This window comes from Lepidochelys kempii, chromosome 3, assembly GCF_965140265.1.
Source record: "Lepidochelys kempii isolate rLepKem1 chromosome 3, rLepKem1.hap2, whole genome shotgun sequence".
NCBI classification, from domain to species: Eukaryota; Metazoa; Chordata; order Testudines; family Cheloniidae; genus Lepidochelys; species Lepidochelys kempii.
This window is the reverse complement of record NC_133258.1, coordinates 129,517,885-129,538,185: the sequence shown is the minus strand read 5'-3', so window position 1 is coordinate 129,538,185 and position 20,301 is coordinate 129,517,885. Positions and strand designations below refer to the sequence as shown.

The window sequence follows — 20,301 nt, the reverse complement described above, 5'->3', positions numbered from 1 at the left end:
ATATTTCACAATTAGTTATGATCCAGATACTGTACAGATGAGGCAGCTTCCAATCACACTTACACTATCTCTTCCCTGTTTGCCCTGTTTCCCTACACTATTGGGATTGCTTTAGATTTGCAATTTTTGTTGGCTTGTTTTCTATTATCATGATTGAATAGTTTCATACGTCTAAGAGTATAATTGTATTTATACCTGAGTGTTGAATACTTGTAGTGTATAGATTTCCTGTAGGCATTTCCTTGTTATAACTTCATATAATTTTATTCAGAAGAATGGCTTTTAGAACATAGTGTAAAAATAACTATAGCCTATAACCCATTTTTGCTCTCAGCATGTCCACCACACCAACAAACTGAGTAGTAAATAATACACAAATGAAACCTCTGATTTGGAAAGGTTTTAAATTCTGAAAAGTGTAGTTTAGCATTCTAAAGACACTCTGAGTAAGAAAGATGTATGTTCCTGGTTTTGTAGCCTAACCCTAGACTGTTAAAAGCATCAGTGTTGGCTTGGTTACTTACCAGTTAAAACCACCTTTCCAGAAACAAAAATAAGCAGGACAATTCTTGGCTTGATCATTCGGTAGATTAAGCCAGGAAACAACTCTGGCTCATAACTGAAAGGAAAGAGAGAAGGTCAAGCAAATGCACAAACTAATCTGAAAGTGATGTTAGCTGATCAGATTCACTCTCCCCATGTTTAGCAACAGAAAACAGCTATCCCACCTTCACTTTTTTTTTTTTTGGGGGGGGGGGGGGGGGAGAGAAGGCTCCACAAAGGTTTAGTGGGGAAGGATTAGCATCTGGCTGACAAAACCAGAGGCAAAGGAACAAGAGGAATCAAGGTGTAGGATACTCCCAATCTGCAACGGAACAATCTAACCAGTACAGTACACCCTTTGAGATCACTAGATCAAGTGTTCAGCAATAATGAATCATACTAAGCTTTTTTATTTACCTGCTAAACTGTTGATGTGTAAGTACCAATCCCTCTAATCTGATAGGAAATTTCACATCACAGCTTCCCACCATATTCTGAATCTTAAAATCCAAGAATTTTGCTGGAAAGCCCAATTTTTGAACAACTCTGGCATATTTCCTTGCTGCCAATCTGGACTGCTCCTCGCTGAAGGGAGAAAAGACATTCATTGTATTCCCTCATGTAAGTATCACTGAAGTGACCAACTTTAAAAAGCAAATATATATATGTGGAAAAACTGAAGGGAATGAGGAGTGTAAAGCTGTATGCCAAAATACTTGTATACATTGTTAGCAACTACTAACAGTGCTTTCTATCCTGTTAATATCCTTTCAGCAGCCTCAAAATAATTATTTCACATTTTGGCCCTTACAGTTTATGAAATTAAAAATAGAAGTATTCATTCTCTACAAATCCCCCTCTCAATATGCTACCAGAGTCCTATTCTCCCCTATCCACCCTTAGTCTACAAGGCCTAGTAAAACGTTGTAACTGAATTCGTTAGTCTGATTATTTTGTCCTTCCTTTTTGGATGGTTGCTCTCTGCTCTTCTTTTCACAGAGTAAAGCTTCTTTCTTGGCCACTGGGTCTAGGTCTATTTTAATTATTTTTAAATCTCTGTAAAGCATCCAGCTGCAGTGAGGAGCATTATATAAGCCAGTGATACTCAGACCTCAGCATTACCCAAAAGAGCCACAGTAGGGTGAATTCATTTACTATACTACTATATAGTCATATTTAAACAATATGAAGGGAAATATTTAGTTTTTATATACATATATACTCACAGCAAAATGACTTATTTTATCAACTACAATTGGTTAACAACATAGTAAAAGCATCCTGATTGGTTGTTAATTAAATCACACCCTGTTTTAATATCATGTGCTGCAAAGAGCCTCTTGCAGCTCACAAGCCTCAGTCTGAGTATCTCTGATACAAGCAAATACAAACCCTAGTATAACTCTTCACCATCAAGTGCACAGTACATCAACTCCTCGCACCTCTGTAAGGCAAATATAATTTTACAAATGGGGAATCTGAGGCATACTGGTTAAGTACCTAAGATCACATAAATCAGTGACCAGTCAGTGTAGAAACCAGACAGGATGGATTGTTTTCATTCAAGATTTAAATGACTTCAAACATGATTTAAAGTCAATAGTAAAAAATGCTTCATTAGAATTAAACTAAATTTGTGTAAAAAATTAAAACTAAAAAGATGCACTCGGTCATTAGTAGTAAAGCCCAAACATTTTGGTAATCCCCTTGATCTCTTCAAATGAAAGGTAGCCTGTCACAAAAGTTGGACAACACATATATGCCTTATTCAAATGGTGACTGGGCTTAGTCAATTAAATTCCTTCAGTCTTTAATTTTTACAGTAAAAAGGGGGAAATGTTATGTTTGTAACTAGAGAAACCAGGTGGGTGAGGTTAATATCTTTTAATTGGACTTTTGTCCAATAAGAAGAGCTCTGTATAAGCTCGAAAGCTTGTCTCCCTCACAAACAGAAGTTGGTCCAACAACAGATATTACCTCACCCACCTTGTTTCTCTAATATTCTGGTACTGACACAGCTATCAACACTGCACATCTCTAGCTAGACATTCATCAAAACACAACATAGGTAAACCATATTGTTAAAGCTAAACATTAAAGTCAAGGAGTTTAGGGATTTTCTTCAGCTTTTTCTTTAAACTAGGCTTTTCCTTTTAATGGATTTTTAATATTCAACAATATGTGCATTGGCATTTGAAAGTTATAAAAATACTTTCAATGCTTTCTTATTCTATGAAGAACCCCAATACTCTCTCTAGGAAATCACATAGCTATCAGTATTACACTGTGTGTTGTAGTTATTGGCTGGTGGAAAAATGTAATAACTTCACTGCTTGGATTTAATGTATCATGTGTTTTGTTAAGCCATGCATTCATACTAATGGAAAATCAGAGGGTAGCACTGGGAACACTGTTCAGGTATCATGCTCTGCCCAGATTGCATATGAAGTGAGTATATCTTGCTTCATTCTACAGGATCCCCTTTGGCCAGTGCAGAAGCACTGACAAGCTCCAGGAGGAGGGGCCTCTGAACATGGGAACCTGTGGGGGTCATCATGATTATTTGGGATGGATGAGGGAAATTACTGAGAAGTCAGATCACTCTCCTCCACCCGCTCAGACGTTTCTCAGAGGCATTAGTGCACACCTACAATTCTGTGCCTGTAACATTCCATTTTTAAAATGAGGGCTTTGTTTTAATGAGAATAGGTGAAACCATAGAAGTTTCTAAAGCCTGCACCCCATTTAGACAATGGCACATACACCAAAAATGCTGTTCTAACTTAATCAGTTATTTGGAAAGAAGTGTCTGGGCTGCCAAGCTTGCTTGTAGGTCAAGATATAGCCAATGCCAGTAAACACTGTAGACTGGAATGGTCAATTGATCCTGAATTACAAGCTGATTAATGAGCAGTTACAAGTTAGTTACACAAACCTTTTTGCCCCTGTGCACACCATTTTTCCGGAGCTGAATATAAGTGCAGTAGTTCGTGGTTCTCTTATTCTCATGATGACAGCAGCAAAACGCTGAAATGCATAACTTGAAGCTGTTAGTGATATTATTGCTAGAAGAATTCTATACAAATAAATGCATTACTAAATTTTAAACAGTATTAACCAACTTAGTACTATACTTTCCACTTACGCAGCCTTCTTAATTCTGAAAGCGCTGTCAACTTGAGATCTAAACCATTTTAAAAAATGAATGAAAAGTAGCTTTAAATACTATGCCTGACTCCCCTTGCAAAAATGTGCTTTTACAATCACATTTTCCTTTTTATTAAAATGTTTTTTTTACTGTGTGAAAGACCGATATAGACCAGAAGAAATCTTACTATAAAAAGGGAACAAATTATTCTGTATCATGTGTTGTTAAATGCACCAAATTATTTGAAAAAAGGAACAGACTCTGCAATCTTTCAGTTATATTAACATTGCTTGTGACAATCAATTTCCAGACAGAAGTTTGATTTTGTCCCTTTAAGCCTCAACACCCTTGCAAGGTACAAAACTCTTAGATCTTCATTTTACTGATGAGAAACTAAAACAGGGAAATTGAAGGATTGTCCAACCTCAGAATGTTGGTTATGTTATGGGTAGAAACCAGAAGCCAAATACTTGTCAATGGAAGTCAGCTGAATTACTTCAAACACACACCAGGAGCATCATTACTCATAGTTCCGGGCTGTAATCTCTATGTGTAGAAATTTAAGCCCACATTTGAGTGAACTACGGTTTTAAATTGTGTTTGGATATTGGCATGAGTAATAAGCCCAAAGCATGTGACCAAAAAGAATGAACTCATGAGAAGGATTGTGTATGTTAAACTTGTATTGACCCTTTGCAAATTACCAGAGTTCTCTTATTTAACATTTGGGAAATAAAGAAAACATGGTTAACTGGGCACCAGGTGCAGTAAATAATTGGTTAGAAATGCTTAGTCCAGTAGTTGGAAAAAATATGGGGAGTGAGTGAGATAAGGGAAATATCCCTGAATAAAGTAAAGTGCAGCCCTCAACTGCTTCAGCTAACTTCAGCTAAGGCCCAATAACTAACAATGATGTCACTTGTTAGTTATAATGTATTAAAAAAAGCAAGGCTTCCTAGGTGTTTTGTCAGAGCTTTTCCCTAGCCCTCTGGAACCATGCCATGAAGGGAAGGGGTCTTCCAGGCGTGATCCGATTGAGAGTATATTTAGACAATACTTATAACTGTATCGTGGTAGGGTATAGAATATAGGTGTGTAGATATGCTTATGTTTGTATTTTGGTTGTAACTAGCACCATGTGGCCTTTTGACTCATAAAGGAATGCTTGTGTGGAAAATGACTTGTGGTAAACCTTAATAAAATTATTAGGAAAATTATTTCCAACACTGCTGCTTAATTTTTATTTATGCAGGGTACCACAACACTAATTTAACCATAAATTCCTTTATTAAATCCAAAGGCCAAATGGTATTTATACAAATTGCTCTAAACATGCTTAAATACCAAGCAATTTACTTCATCCAAGCAGTAACAAAACATGTGATCAAGATACTTACAAACAGACTAAACCCAGGGGTGCTTAGATCCATATTGGTCAGCTCCAACTTGATCAGGCAGGTATTAACATATGAACCCCTTTAAGAGTTTACTTTTTTATACCCTTTAACAAACAAGTGATGTCACTGCCAATGATCAGACCTTAGCTAAGGCAAAATGAAGCAGTTTCTTATATAGTTAATTTACTGCACCTGGCACCCAATTAACCATGTTTTATTTCTATTACCGGTTTCAGAGTAGCAGCCATGTTAGTCTGTATTCGCAAAAAGAAAAGGAGTACTTGTGGCACCTTAGAGACTAACAAATTTATTTGAGCATGAGCTTTCGTGAGCTACAGCTCACTTCATCGGATGCATGCAGTACTTCAACCCAAACCTTAAATAAGAGAACACCCTTATTTTGAAGGGTCACTACAAATTTAACACAACAACTCTTCTTTCTCCGAAGCTCATTCTTTTTGGTCACATGCCTTGGGGCCTATTGCTCATGCGAATATCCCAACTCAATTTAAAACCATCATTCACCCGATCTAATGTGGAGCTATTATCCTACAACCACACTACACTTCCTTGTAAATGCAGATGAATGGCTTGAAAGCTAGAGATACTATAAATTCCTTAAAAGGTTTTTAGATTAAACAATAAAGGTTGATAAACATTGAATTATCATCAAAACAGAGTGTATAACAAATCCCTCATCTTGATTATCCAAGTTCAAACTTTACATAGCCTACCTACCTTAAAAACAACAATAGCATCATGCTGTTGCCCCAAACTACTCTTGCTGAAGTCACATCCCACTTACATGTGGTTGTGTAACTAATGTTTTGCCTTTATGGAAATAAGCTATAGTACAACTATGGCTACCATCTCAAATTTACATAAGCATGTGCTTTTATTGTTCTATGACTAGAGTTTAAACTAGCACTTCCCTTGTCCAGGGCCTTAAAAAAAAAATCCACACCCCCACTACTAAGTAGGAACTTTTCCCGAAGGCAAGAGACATCAATTCTGCAACATTAAAGCTTTCATTTGAAAAAAAATTAGTTGCAAAGAACCTTCCTAACAAGAAAGGAGTACAAAAGCTGAAGCAATGACATTTCCCTGATCCAGTTAAAGGACAGCTCCAGGTCCTCTACTTGCTGTTCAGAGCTTCCCAAGCTGTAGAAAAGAGAAAGTAAACTACAGCCATCCATTTTTACTGCTGATATTTAGAATCTTGTGGACAAGAGCAAAATGGACCAAAAAAAATAATCAGGGTACTGTCAGTTTTGCTGCTTCATCAGAAACCTCTAACCATCAGCTCAGAAAGACACTGGCGCTACGAGGTAAGAAGGCCCAAAAATGGAGGTTGGAGGAGAGGTGAAGTGACTCCATGCTGAGGGAGGGGCTGACCCCTGCGCATGGGGTGGCAATGCAGCACAGAAAAAGCATTGCTTCTTCTCCAGCAGAGGGATTGAAGTACAGATATGTAATGATATGAAAGATGGAACTCCCGATCATTGTCCAGGAACAGCAAACCCCGCTTTCCAGCAGCTTGAAATATGGAGGGAGAGAGTTTCCACCACACCATTATAGAAACCTTCTTACCCAAGTGTGTATATAACTTGAGTAATCTGGTCTTTTACAAAAAGAAAAGGAGTACTTGTGGCACCTTAGAGACTAACCAATTTATTTGAGCATGAGCTTTCGTGAGCTACAGCTCACTTCATCGGATGCGTACCGTGGAAACTGCAGCAGATATTATATACACACAGAGATCATGAAACAATACCTCCTCCCACCCCACTGTCCTGCTGGTAATAGCTTATCTAAAGTGATCATCAAGTTGGGCCATTTCCAGCACAAATCCAGGTAAAAAGCTCATGCTCAAATAAATTGGTTAGTCTCTAAGGTGCCACAAGTACTCCTTTTCTTTTTGCGAATACAGACTAACACGGCTGTTAGTCTGAAAACTGGTCTTTTACAGTCACTCTTGTCCCATCAGCCTGCCTCCCTCCCTCTTGATGTTTGTTAAAAATCACTCACATATCCCATCTTTAATTAGACTGTATATCCTTCAGATATGCATACATTAGGAAAGAAGGAGTGTATATACACACACCAACTCCCTAGTGTAAAGAGGGAAATTTGTATTTTAACCTGAGTTACTTGATAGAGGGTAAACAATAGGAAAGCACCTATGATTGACCTCTACCAGCTAACATGTTAGTATTCTAATTGCCCTGTTAACACATGTTAAAAGAGCTAACAATGTTAGGAACCATTAGGAAAGAGAGAAAATATCATCAATATATCCATGCTACGCCCACACTGAGTCTTGGTTGCAGTTTTGGTTGCCCCATCTCAAAAAAGATACTGAAATTGGAAAAGATACAGAAAAGGGAAGAAAAATGATTAGGAACAACTTCCATATGAGGAGAGATTAAGAAGACTGGGACTGTTCAGCTTAGAGAGAGGCTATAAAATCATGAATGGCAGGGAGACAGTGAATAAGGAAGTGTTATTTACCCTTTCACATAACATAAGAACAAGGGGTCACTCAAAGAAATTAAGGGGCACCATGTTTAAAACTAACATCTGGCAGTACTTCACACAACACACAGTCAAGCTATAGAACTTCTTGCTAGGAAATGCTGCGAAGGCCAAAACTATAACTGGGTTCACAGAAGAACTAGACAAGTTCATGAGGATAGCTCCATCAATAACTCTTAGTCAAGATGGTCAGGGACACAACCCCATACTGCCAGAAGCTGGGACTGGATGACAGAAAATGGATCACCTGATAATTGCCCTGTTCTGTTCATTCCCTCTGAAGCATCTGGCACTGGCCACTGTTGGAAGACAAAATACTAGATGGACCATTGGTCTGACCTAGTATGGCCATTTGTGTGTATTAGCTAATACACATTTTTAGACACTCTCCCTGCCTCACACTAGTGAGGACAAGGCCTTCGTAGCAGGGACCCTGTTGTAACGGATACAGCAATTTCCTGAAACATCCTTGATTGACCTTATTGTATTAAGTTTATGCATTACTGTGGGCTGGGATCGTACGTAACCTCTCTAGGGAAAAGACGTGACAGATGTGAGACCAGGGTGTTCAAAACACTATTGAAAATATGCCAGACAAGTGTGGACATTTGGGGCAATAAGCGTTACATGGATTTCCTAGGGAATCCCTACGGAGAGGTTAACGCATATTCCCCAGTGCCAGTTATTCAAAAACCCAGCCTTCTGAAAAGGCATGAGGAATGGGTCCATTGTCTGCTGATCACTTGTTGCAAAAGGCCAGTATCAAAGGCCTGATCTGTATAAGGAACAGCTGATCTGCCCAGTCTGCTTTCTGGCTCAAGATCTAAGACAAATGAACTTGTAACCATGGGGAAAACCCAGTTGTGGGTTTTGAAGGATGAAAACGTACTAAAGCCCTAAGTTAGAGATGGGAGTGACCTCTGGTAAGCTTTTTAGCATGTGTTTTAGTTCTCCTATTGTTTAATATGTTTTCTCTGTAAATGCTTTCTCCGTAAGAATAAACGTGCTAGCACAGTAGGACCTGTGTGGCAAATTACAACTGCGGGCAACACACCGGTCATACCCATCAAAGAGATGGCAAAAAGGCAGTCTGGCTTGCTGGGGATATCAGTGTAAATCAGGGAGCTGTGCAGCCTTAAAAACCCTTGTCAGAATGCACTGAGATGTGGGTCTCTGCCCAGGAGGCCTGATGGCTGGGCACTGGAAACCTGTAAATCAGTGCCCTTGGTGGACCATGGAAGGGGGAAATACAGGTGCAGTTGCCCTGAAACTGACACCTGTCTTCTTATAGGTTCACCTAGCACCATGGGGCCCTGATTTGGTCCTTTGCTACGATAATGCAAATCTCAGTTGAATATCATGGAACCAAAAAGAGAAGTGAATCTTGGGAGGGACTGGTTGCCAGCCATGTTAACAACTGTGCTCAAACACCGTCAATTCACAGTGCAGAGCAGGGGTTCTCAAACTTCATTGCACCGCGACCCCCTTATGACAACAAAAATTATTACATGACCCCAGGAGGGGGGACTGAAGCCCGAGCCCCACCACTCTTGGGGTGAGGGGGGAGGAGAAAAGCCTAAGCACTTCAGCCCCAGGCAGGAGGCCTGTAACCTGAGCCCTGCCACCCAGGGCTGAAACCCTCAGGCTTTGGCTTCAACCCTGGGCAGTGGCGCTCGGGCTTCAGCTTCCATCCCGGGTGGTGCGGGTTTGGCCCCGGGCCCCAGCAAGTCTGAGCCAGCCCTGACGACCCCATTAAAATGGGGTCATGACCCACAATTTGAGAACCGCTGGCGTAGAGGCTCTAAGAAGCCACGGCTCTTGGCTTTGAACTACACAGACCCACAATGGAAACAAATAAATTTGACTCTACAATTACACTTGAGGATGGAGATGGTAAAGAAGTGGGAGGTAGGAGCCCCTGAGAGCAGGAAGCACATGACTCCCTGTTTAAACTACTACAGACAGGTCTACACAAGAAGCTTTTGCCAATCTAGCAACATTGGTTAGGGGTGTGATTTTTCTACACCAGCAAAAGCCCCAGTGTAGACACAGATATACCAGTACAGAAATGCTTTTTCCAGTACAACTCATTTCACTTCCTGAACCAATATAAGCTCTACTGACAATCTCTTTTTATAAGGTCTTTTTTCTCATATAAACATTGACAATAGGTGGGTTTTGCTGGTATAGCTCTATGATCAAAATTTTTAAAAGCAGACTACACTTAAGACTTGTTTCATTGATGGCTAGTGAAAAGTCTGTCCCCCATTCAAATCGAATACATCTCTCTTACCTTGGGATTGTATTCAGCATTTCGGGCTCGAAGCGCAATGGTTTTTAGGTCAAGTTTGCAACCAAGATTCACAGTGGATACAATATTCCTGAAGACAAGTTAGAGAGATTAGTTGGTAAGGCTAGATTTAATGAAGGATTCCTGGAATCTCTCTCTTTTTAAACCTTACATGACTAGATACTGAGATTTTGCTGTTCAAGCAGGTTTGATTGGGTCAGATACATCTGTAGTTTAACACTATTGACTGTGATGGAGTTACACCGAGGATTAGTTTAGCACATGGGTGGTAGCAACGATCAAACTGATTTACATTAAAGTTCTCTCAATTTTCCCCACATATCACAAGGTTTCCGTCTTTCTCAACAGTTAAAAACAAAGGATTTTTGTTAATTTAGAGAGCTAATTTGAGTTTATATCACAGCATATTACAGGGGTTGGCAACATTTGGCACCCGGCCCGTCAGGGTGAAGCTGCTGGCGGGTCAGGCCGGTTTGTTTATCTGGAGCATCCGCAGGCACGGAGCCCTGCAGCTCCCACTGGCTGTGGTTTGCTGTTTCTGGCCAATGGAAGCTGCGGGAAGCAGTGGTTAGCACATCCCTTGGCCCATGCCGCTTCCCGCAGCTCCCATTGGCCAGGAACAGCGAACCGCAGCCAGTGGGAGCTGCGGGGCTCCATGCCTGGGGATGCGCCAGATAAACAAACCGGCCTAGCCTGCCAACGGCTTTACCCTGACAGTCCAGGTGCCAAAGGTTGCCGACCCCTTGCATATTAGAATGTCATCTGCACTCAAAAATAAGGTTGAGTACAAAATGCCCACTGGCACTTTTTCTATAAGTTGCCATAAAAGAAAAAGAGTTTAATTAGTGTTTTCCCTTTATTGCTAAGTACAGTGAAAAAGATTTTCAGATCCAATGCCTTGAACTAATTCTATATTTTTCTTCCCTGAACATAAATTCATACTCCGTAGTCAACTAGAAAACAAGACAAAATATTAGAGACAATTCCATCTATAGTTGACTAACAGGGTTTTTTCCCCCTTTTAATTCTCTTTCCACCGTAGATATATATTTTCAATTTTAATAAGCCTCTCATTAACAAACTAGTATAACCAGGAGACAGAGGTTATTTTAAAAACACACAATATGCAAGCTTTCAGTAGGTTACAGCTGAGAATACATTTAAGGCTATATGTATTTTGGAATATTAGATTGTCAATTCGGATTACATTTTACGCCAGGTTTGTTGGGACTTTGGAAACCGAATATAGCCGAAAACAGTTACAGCATTATAAAGCTACCACATGAAGACATAGGATGACATTAAGCGGCCCAACCCAGTGCATATTAGATATACGGCTAACAAAGACCAGCAGAAGTCCCACTTCTACTACTGAACCACCACGCTAACAGAAGTTTAAAATCATCAGAGTCACTAAATCTTTAAAAGGCTCATTGTATGGGAGGAAGAGAATATATAATAAAAATATATGAAGCACACTCACTGCAGCTGTGGCACAATCCCAGAGCTCTCAGATGCAGGTGTTGCAGGCGTTATTGGGGTCATAGGCGTCATGGGAGAGGAATAGAGTGGCGTGGTTCCTGGTAAAGGAGCTGTCGTAAGCGTCTGTGAATGGAAGAGCTGTGGTGTTTGACTGGATGTTCCCTGTGTGGCTTGCTGCGATGTGGACTGTTGTGCTGCTTGCTGCTGCTGCCTCTGCTGTTCCTCCAGAATAGACAGACTGTTGCTGCTTTGGACAGGCTGTGGTGTCAGTCCAGTGCCATAGGGCATCATTGGGCTAAAAATTGGAATTCCAGGAGTCATGGCACCCTAAAGAAGAGAGTATAAAGAATAAAGCATGAGTTCAGTCGAGTCCATTTACTTTTATGAGAAAAATCAAACATTTGTTGCATGAGGTTAAGAACAAGAATGGTGGTTTGTACATGTCCAGCCTGAGTGGGGATTTGTTAGAAATTAATACTCTTAAGGCATGTCTACACTGCAAATTTATGTCGACCTAACATACGCTGGCATACTGTTGCCACGGTAATTAAATCACTTTTGCTTGTACACACCACACTCCTGGAGTCAGCGGCGAGCGTCCTCACCAGGAGCGCTTGTACTGATTGTACAGTCAGTGTGGGGCATTATGGGACAGCTTCTGAAGGGCAGTAACAGTCAACATAAGCAACACTGTATCTACACTGACACTGCGTCGACCGAACTACATCAACGTTGATTCTGTGCCTCTCATGGAGGTGGAGTTAAGTCAGCCTAGCAGGGCAGTTATGTCAGCAGGAGTGAAATTTTAGAGTAGACACTTGCATAGTTAGGTCGACATAAGCTGCCTTGTGTCAACCTAATTCTGTAGCGTAGGCCAGGCCTTAGAAGCTCATTTTACTGGACAGTACTTAGAATTATTTTTATCTCCATTAAATTATCCAGTCAAGTACTCCTCTCCACTAGCCAGTGAAGCATTATTCTCTTCAGTGTATACTCCAGGGCTTTGTTTTCCTGATGAATATGCTAATATCTAACAGCTCTCACTTAAAAAAAACAAAAACAAACCCAGTTAATTTGGTGCTTGTGGAAAATGCCTACTTAAAAGCCCTGAAGATTGAAGTTGTCCTTTTATAAAAAGAAGAGATACAGCATTAGCAGTGGCAGCTTCCTTATATCACCTTGTAGGTATGCTTCAAAACGTGACCAGGAGAGAACCTCCAGAAATTAAAAGGGAATTCAGGCTCATGTCAATTTAATGCTCAGTTGTCTGACCAAAGAAACTAATTGGGGTGCCAATGGCAGTGATATTTGGGGGTGATGGGCACTCCAGGCTCAAATTTTTGAAATTCAAATATTTCAGATGTTACCACTAAAATGGACTTAACATTCGTTTTACTTAAATGTAAACAGAGAAAGAATGAGAATTCCATATATTTGTATATTTCTGAAATCTCCATTCATGTAAACCTTAAGTTTACAAAAACGTATTTTTCTATTTAATTAATTTGCTTACACTGTGCATCTGAATAATCAGTTTCTCCCTTTCCACTACATAATGTGTTTACATTAAAGTCAATGGAATTACATCAAGGATGAATGTTTCTCCCATACTGAAGAGATCCTTATAAACATTACAGGGAAGTAGAAAAACCCTTAAGAATTTTCTTTTGTGTGTGTGCATGTGAAAGAGGGCTTTACCACAAAGTGGATTTATTTTTTTTAATTAGTTAATTGTCAACTGGATTTTTTTTTAGTGCCCTATTAATATTCTTCTGTTTTAGATAAGCAATTCACACAAGAAAATTTGATATTTGCAGAACAATTGTACTTTAACATCTGGAAAATGAGAATACTGTTAAAAACCCAATTGCAATGAAATTGTAGTTTAATTTAAAAACAAAAAAAATAGTAATCTACATGTTTGAAGATGAAATGGAGGAAAATACTCCAGAGATTACAACTAACTACTTTTTATCTTAGTACCTGTTATCCTATAAAGTAATTCCAGAAGCAACAAATGTTAAACTCTTCTCTAGCAAATAAGCACGTTCATATTGCTAGGTTCTAAACAATCTTTCCTATCCATAAGCATCCATATTGTTACTCAAGACAGGTTACATGCAAGAAACTGAAATCTCTTTTACAAAGAAATTAATCTCATGAGTAAATTTGAAATAATTTGTGGGGTTTTTTTACCTGAGGGGATGCTAACCCCTGGGCGTAGGGCGGTAAGCTGTTGTTCTGATCCATGATTCCAGTTACTTCTTTGGTCAGGATAGAAATAATTCCACCAATTCAATAAAAAATAATTCCACACCCTCACGGGTTTTTTCCCCCTAAAGCATTCCAGCAACCAGTTTCTCAGCAACTCTTGAAACGTTATGAAAACATCAGCTCCAGAAAAGTCTGTGTAGTAGGTCTAAAATACAAGCCAAAACCTGAAAGGGAAAAAGTAGTCTCTTGATAACCGTATGTTTAAAAAACTTGTACGATTACATCCAGCTGCCATTTAACATAGCAGTCCTTAAATATGTTTCTTTGTGCACATTATACTGCCTTTGAAACTTCACTCCCACCAAGAACTTATGTAGGTGTGTGACTTTACACATACGAACAGGCCCATTGGAGTCAGTGGGACTACACACATGTCTAAGGGCTGGTCTACAGTAGAAAGTTGGATTGACCTAGCTACATTGCTCAGGGGTCTGAAAAATTCACATCTGAGACACACAGTTCCCCTTTTCTACACCTATCCCTGATGTAGAAAGCTGTAGGTCAGTGGGAGGATTCTTCCATCAACCTACCTACTGCCTCTCGGAGAGATGGATTTACGAGAGATGGAAAAACCCCCCTTCCATTGCTGTAGTTAGTGTCTATGCTACAGCAGCGCACCTGTGCCAATGTAGCATTTCTAATGTAGACATACCCTAAGTGTTCGCAGGGCTGAGCCTTTAGTTATAATGATTTCAAACTTTGCCACCAAAACACACGTAATATATTTCACTTAAGTTTTAAACATAATGTAGCAGAAATCTATGTTTGTAGATTCATTCATATAATATTAAAATTATTGTGTCTTAATATTTCACTAAAAGATTACATCTTTGCATTAAAATTAATACGAGATACTCAAATGTTGCACAAATTTTACCAAGATACTAAATAAAGTGAATTTGATATTTATAGCTCATCATATATTGATTAGTGCTTCCAAAACACAGCAGACCCAACTCTATTCTCAACTGCACCAGTTTGACTCAACTGATTTCAGTCACAGTGCCCTGGTACAACTGAGGGTAGAATTTGGTCTGATTTTTTCGAAATGGCACCAAAGTACTTCCATATGTTTTTTAAATTATTTTGGTAATCTACAGTAACTTCACTAGTTTGAAACCAAGATTTCTAGTCCTTGTGCTTGTACATTCATTTGTTGTTGTGGGATTGTTCTTGAAGCCTGAGCTGCTGGAAATGATTTAACAACAAAACATTATTAAAATCAGAAAGAAAAAAGAATCTCGTTTTCCAAATCCAGATAAAAAAATGAAGCACTGAGACATTTCACCAAAGAATTACATGCACCGTACAGAGTAGAAAAAAAGTTAGAAAAAAATTGGGGTTTTCCAATTGACATATATGCATATCTTTTTAATGCACACAGCAATCTTCTGATTTTCCTGAATTACACTGCTGCACTAACAACAGGGCACTTAGAAGCTTAAAATAGAATACCCCCCTATCAAACACTTCTAGTAACTTTCAGCTTCCTAAAACAATTACCTGTTGGGCTGAAATCTCAGACTCACTTCCAGCCCTGAGGTAAATGTTCTGAAAGTTTGAAGAAAACCTGTTCAGCTGCTTATTTTTACCAGGGATTCCTTGACCCACCGTTAGTAGAAAGACTAGACAAAGGTCTTGCAACACAGTGTAAATAAGGCCTGTTTTGAGTTTAGCTACATTTGTGCAAGGAACAAATTCCACAGGCAAGGGACTTCTGAGGATATCCTGCCTTCAGTGCCACTGAGCTTCCCCCCTTAGTACTAAGCATTAACGCAAAATAATGCATATGAAGTTATAGCAAGAGGAACTCTTTAAACACGAATGGGACTTGTGTACTTATGGATAGCCTGAACCAATACTTCTGATGGAAGAATATCCCACTAACTTCAACAGGAGGTTTGACTATGTAATAATACTTAGTAATTGCATAGCATGTTTCATCTTCAAAGCACTTAACAATAAGCTTCTTAATAATCTAATATTGTACATAATTATGTTACCCCAAAATACTGTAATGAAACCTGATTTACCCTCCCTTTCACTATGAGGGTGATCATGAACACCTCAGGATATATTATTTGGCTAACAAATAACTAATCTCCTCAGGCGGCTGGGTGAGGGCTGATTTGCCAATACTGCCTTGTTCCCATTTTGCAGATGGGGAAAGAGACAAGGCAGCTTAGTGACTTGTCCAACATCACACCAAGGGAGTCAGTGTCACGGGCCCAATCAGAATTACTGTTGCCGACATACTACAGTGATGGGCTTATGGGGACGACACTGAACTCATCAGTGCCCCCCAATCCTGTCTCCAACCCTCCTAGTCACGCCAACAGGCTCAGGAAGGCCAGAGCACCAGAGAGGGGCTAGATAACAGACGTACAGAAAGAAGCGCAGCTTCTCTTTTCTGCACACAAGAGGTTTTACAAGACGGCGCTCCCCCGACAAGCCTGTGCGAGGAAAGCCCCAGAAAGGCCGCGCTCAGCTCGGGGCTGGGAACCCACCTCTCACTGTCTGGCCTCGGGCAAAGGCACCGCGGCCTCCGCGCGGCACGGCCGGGACCGCTCCCGGGCGGCGGGAAGGGGCCGAGACTGAGCCCGGGCCCGGGCCGCCCCGCGCGAAGCGTGGCCGGTGTAGCCCGCGGGGAGAAGCGGCCGCGGGGTCGGACCGGGGTCGGCGGCCGCTGCCCAGTCCCGTCCCGGAGGAAGCCGGGGCTACGGGGGCAGGTTCGGGACGGGGGAGCCTCGCACCAGGCGGCGGCGGCGGCTGCCGGCCCCGGGAGAGACACGCGCCCCGCCGCTGCCTCGGGACCCCGCGGGCTCTGCCCGGGGCCGGGGGGGGGGGGTTCGGTACCTGCCGCTCCAGCTCCCCCCAGGCGCTGCACAGACCCAGCGGCGGCGCTGAACCCCACCTGCTGCAGCCCGCCCCCGCGCCCTGCTCCGGCGCGCGCATAACGCGTCACTTCCGCCCGCAGCCGCCCGGGCCCTTTCCCGCCCTGGCCACCCCGAGCGAGGGCGCAGCTGGGAGGAGAAGCCCCGGGAGAGGCCCCGATCCCGCCTCCGCTGCGCCGCGCGGGCGAGTGAGCCCCGGTCGCCCGCCCCCCCCCAGCGCGGGGCCCCCCCTGGGGGATGTTTATTGCCAGAGAACCCAGCGCCCGCAAATAAGACACCCCCCCAAAACCACCCGCTGCGAGCAGCCCCGGGCCGCAGCCCCCCGCCCCCCAGCGGTCACAGCCCCCGCCATGTCTGTATTGGGTTTATTGCATTTCACCGCCAGCTCCCACTGCCCCGCAGAGCCGGCTGTGGGCAGAGTTGCCACCTCTGCGGGACCAACAACGGGGGCAATGCGGGACGATCCTTAGCCCACGAATCCGGACAGCTGGCAGTGTGTCCTGAGCACCCTACAGATCCCCTGGCACAGCTACGATCCTGGGAAAACCTGGACAGGTGGCAATCTTACGAGGGGGAGCCAAAATGATACAAATCTGAACTTTGTAGATTTGGTTCCTGGGTGGGGTAGAAGACAAGTCTCCTTCAGTGTTATTTTGTCTCTATAAATGGCTCCATAAAGGATGGGAAAAACAATAAAAATCACAGTCCTTGATGCCACACTACTCTGTACAGGCCCTCCAGCAGGGCAGCATGCAAGATGGTGTCCTATCGTAGGTGATTAGGGTTGGAAGAGACCTCAGGAGATCATCTAGTCCAATCCCCTGCTCAAAACAGGACCAACACCAACTAAATCATCCCAACCAGGGCTTTGTCAAGCCGGGCCTTAAAAACTCCTAAGGATGGAGATTCCCCCACCTCCCTAGGTAACCCATTCCAGTGCTTCACCACCCTTCTAGTGAAACAGTGTTTCCTTATATCCCCCACTGCAACTTGAGACCATTACTCCTTGTTCTGTCATCTGCCACCACTGTGAACAGCTGAGCTCCATCCTCTTTGGAACCCACCTTCAGGTAGTTGAAGGCTGCTATCAAATCCCCCCTCACTCTTCTCTTCTGCAGACTAAACAAGCCCAATTCCCTCAGCTTCTCCTCGTAAGTCATGTGCCCCAGACCCCTGATAATTTTCATTGCCGTCTGCTGGACTCTCTCCAATTTGTCCACATCCTTTCTGTAGTGGGTGGCCCAAAACTGGGTGCAATACTCCAGATGTGGCCTCACCAGTGCGAAATGGAGGAGAATAATCACTTCTCTTCATCTGTTGACAGTGCTCCTACTAATGCAGCCCAATATGCTGTTAGCTTTCTTGGCAACAAGGGCACACTGCTGCCTCATATCCAGCTTCTCATCCACTGTAATCCCCAGGTCCTTTTCTGCAGAACTGCTGCTTAGCCAGTCGGTCCCCAGCTTGTAGCAGTGCATGGGATTCTTTTGTCCTAAGTTCAGGACTCTGCACCTTGTCCTTGTTGAACCTCATCAGATTTCTTTTGGCCCAATCCTCCAATTTGTCTAGGTCACTCTGGACTCTATCCCTGCCCTCCAGCATATCTACCTCTCCCCCAGCTTAGTGTCATCTGCAAATTTGCTGAGGGTGCAATCCATCCCATCATCCAGATCATTAATAAAGATGTTGAACAAAAGCGGCCCCAGGACTGTCTCCTGGGGTACTCCGCTTGATACCGCCTGCCAACTAGACATTGAGCTGTTGATCACTACCCGTTGAGCCCGACAATCTAGCTAGCTTTCTAGCCACCTTATCGTCCATTCATCCAATCCATACTTTTTTAACTCGCTGGCAAGAATACCGTGGGAGACTGTATTGAAAGCTTTGCTAAAGTCAAGATATATCACGTCCACTGCTTTCTGCATATCCACAGAGCCACAGTTATCTCAACATAGAAGGCAATCTGGTTGGTCTGGCGTGACTTGCCCTTGGTGAATCCATGTCGACTGTTCCTGATCACCTTCCTCTCCTCCAAGAGCTTCAAAATGGTTTCCGTGAGGACCTGCTCCATGATTTTTCCAGGGACTGAGATGAGGCTGACTGGCCTGTAGTTCCCAGGATCTTCCTTCTTCCCTTTTTTAAAGATTGGCACTACATTAGCCTTTTTCCAGTCATCCGGGACCTCCCCTGGTCACCACGTTTCCAGAGATAGTGGCCTGTTGGATCATATTAAAGTAGTTCTGTATTAAAATCACAAATGAGTTTGATTCCCCATGTTAGGGGGCTTATTCCTTCACGCACTTACTTCCCTGGTCCTTCTCGCATGAACAGAGAGCAACAATACCCGAAGTCCAAAGGTGCAAACAATTTAATGTTTATTGGGGTGAACTTCCAGCAAGCATGATTCCAGTTTTCTTCCTTAGTGTCCCCCTTCCCAGTTCTGACACCACAGAGCTTTACACCTGTGTCCCTGTTCCCATTCCTGCCCTTAGCCAAACATGATTCCAATTTCCTTACCCCCATTCCCTGTTCCCATTTCCCCCTTTAGCAAAACATGATTACAATTTCCTTACCCCCATTCCCTGTTCCCATCTCCCCCACCCCCTCACTTCCTGATTGACTGCAGACTATATAGTAAAACTTGAGTTCTGCTTAGCTATACCTTAACCAATCATTTTCCTGAAATTTAACTAACCAATCCTAACATATTGTAACATGATTATGTAACCAATTATATCCCACCACCTTAATTAGTTTACACCCAGCAAAATTAATTATACAGCAGACAGGGACAATCACAGAACCAGACAGAGATTATATACACAAACAATAGCAAAGTGGGAGCTATAATGACAAAACAATACAGAAGTGAGGATTTCGCATCCCAGCTATTGATAAGCGAGTTCTTGCCAAACAGGATGCTATCAAACTAAGTTTCCTTTTACATTTTCTAGGCACTTCCCTTTCTCTGAAGGTGATGGGCACTATCAGGACAGGATTGTATTCCTAACAGCCCAATAGCACCTTATTTCAATGTGACTAGTTTGGAATGTAAGGATGTGACCGTTGGCTTCCCACTTCATGGCTGCCTCTGCTGCTTAGCCAAAGGCCTTAGCCTAAGAACAGGCCTCAGACTGTCACAGTAAGAGAAGGACCTTACACCAGCAGACAGTGATTTTGATTCTCTCTTTTATACCTCTATAACTAGCCAAGTAATAAGAATACACCTAAATTCTTCGAGTACAGGCCTTTACCGACAGGCCTGAATATCTATATCCTAACACCCCACAGTTTAAATTCCAGGGTATTACTAATTAAGAGGTCTCTTGGTTTTTGGTACTGTTTCTCTCCCTCTGTGTGAAACTTGTAAGCTGCTAATTGTGTTAATACATTCTAAGACAGAGTCTGTTCTCAAAGCAATTCTTTGTAACAACAACTACTCACACAGAGAGAGACTCAAAGCAAAATGAAAAGGAGTACTTGTGGAACCTTAGAGACTAACCAATTTATTTGAGCATAAGCTTTCGTGAGCTACAGTTCACTTCATCGGATGCATACTATGGAAAGTATAGAAGATCTTTTTTATACACACAAAGCATGAAAAAATGGGTGTTTACCACTACAAAAGGTTTTCTCTCCCCCCACCCCACTCTCCTGCTGGTAATAGCTTATCTAAAGTGATCACTCTCCTTACAATGTGTATGATAATCAAAGTGG

At 42.1% G+C, this 20,301-nt stretch overlaps 1 protein-coding gene across 5 annotated transcripts in view; it reads right to left on the bottom strand.

Moving 5' to 3' along the window:
- Nucleotides 1-20,301, bottom strand: part of TBP (TATA-box binding protein) — a 30,055-nt gene that overhangs the window by 5,931 nt on the left and 3,823 nt on the right. Inside the window, exons 1-7 of one of the 5 annotated variants that reach the window (XM_073338003.1) lie at nt 16,547-16,647; nt 13,613-13,854; nt 11,418-11,743; nt 9,917-10,004; nt 3,479-3,570; nt 961-1,128; nt 525-619 (exon numbers count right to left, since the gene is read on the bottom strand). In XM_073338003.1, coding sequence (XP_073194104.1) covers nt 525-619; nt 961-1,128; nt 3,479-3,570; nt 9,917-10,004; nt 11,418-11,743; nt 13,613-13,666 — 823 coding nt within the window. In that variant the 5' untranslated portion in view covers nt 13,667-13,854; nt 16,547-16,647. The other 4 variants (XM_073338006.1, XM_073338004.1, XM_073338005.1 and 1 more) reach the window with 4 other exon arrangements.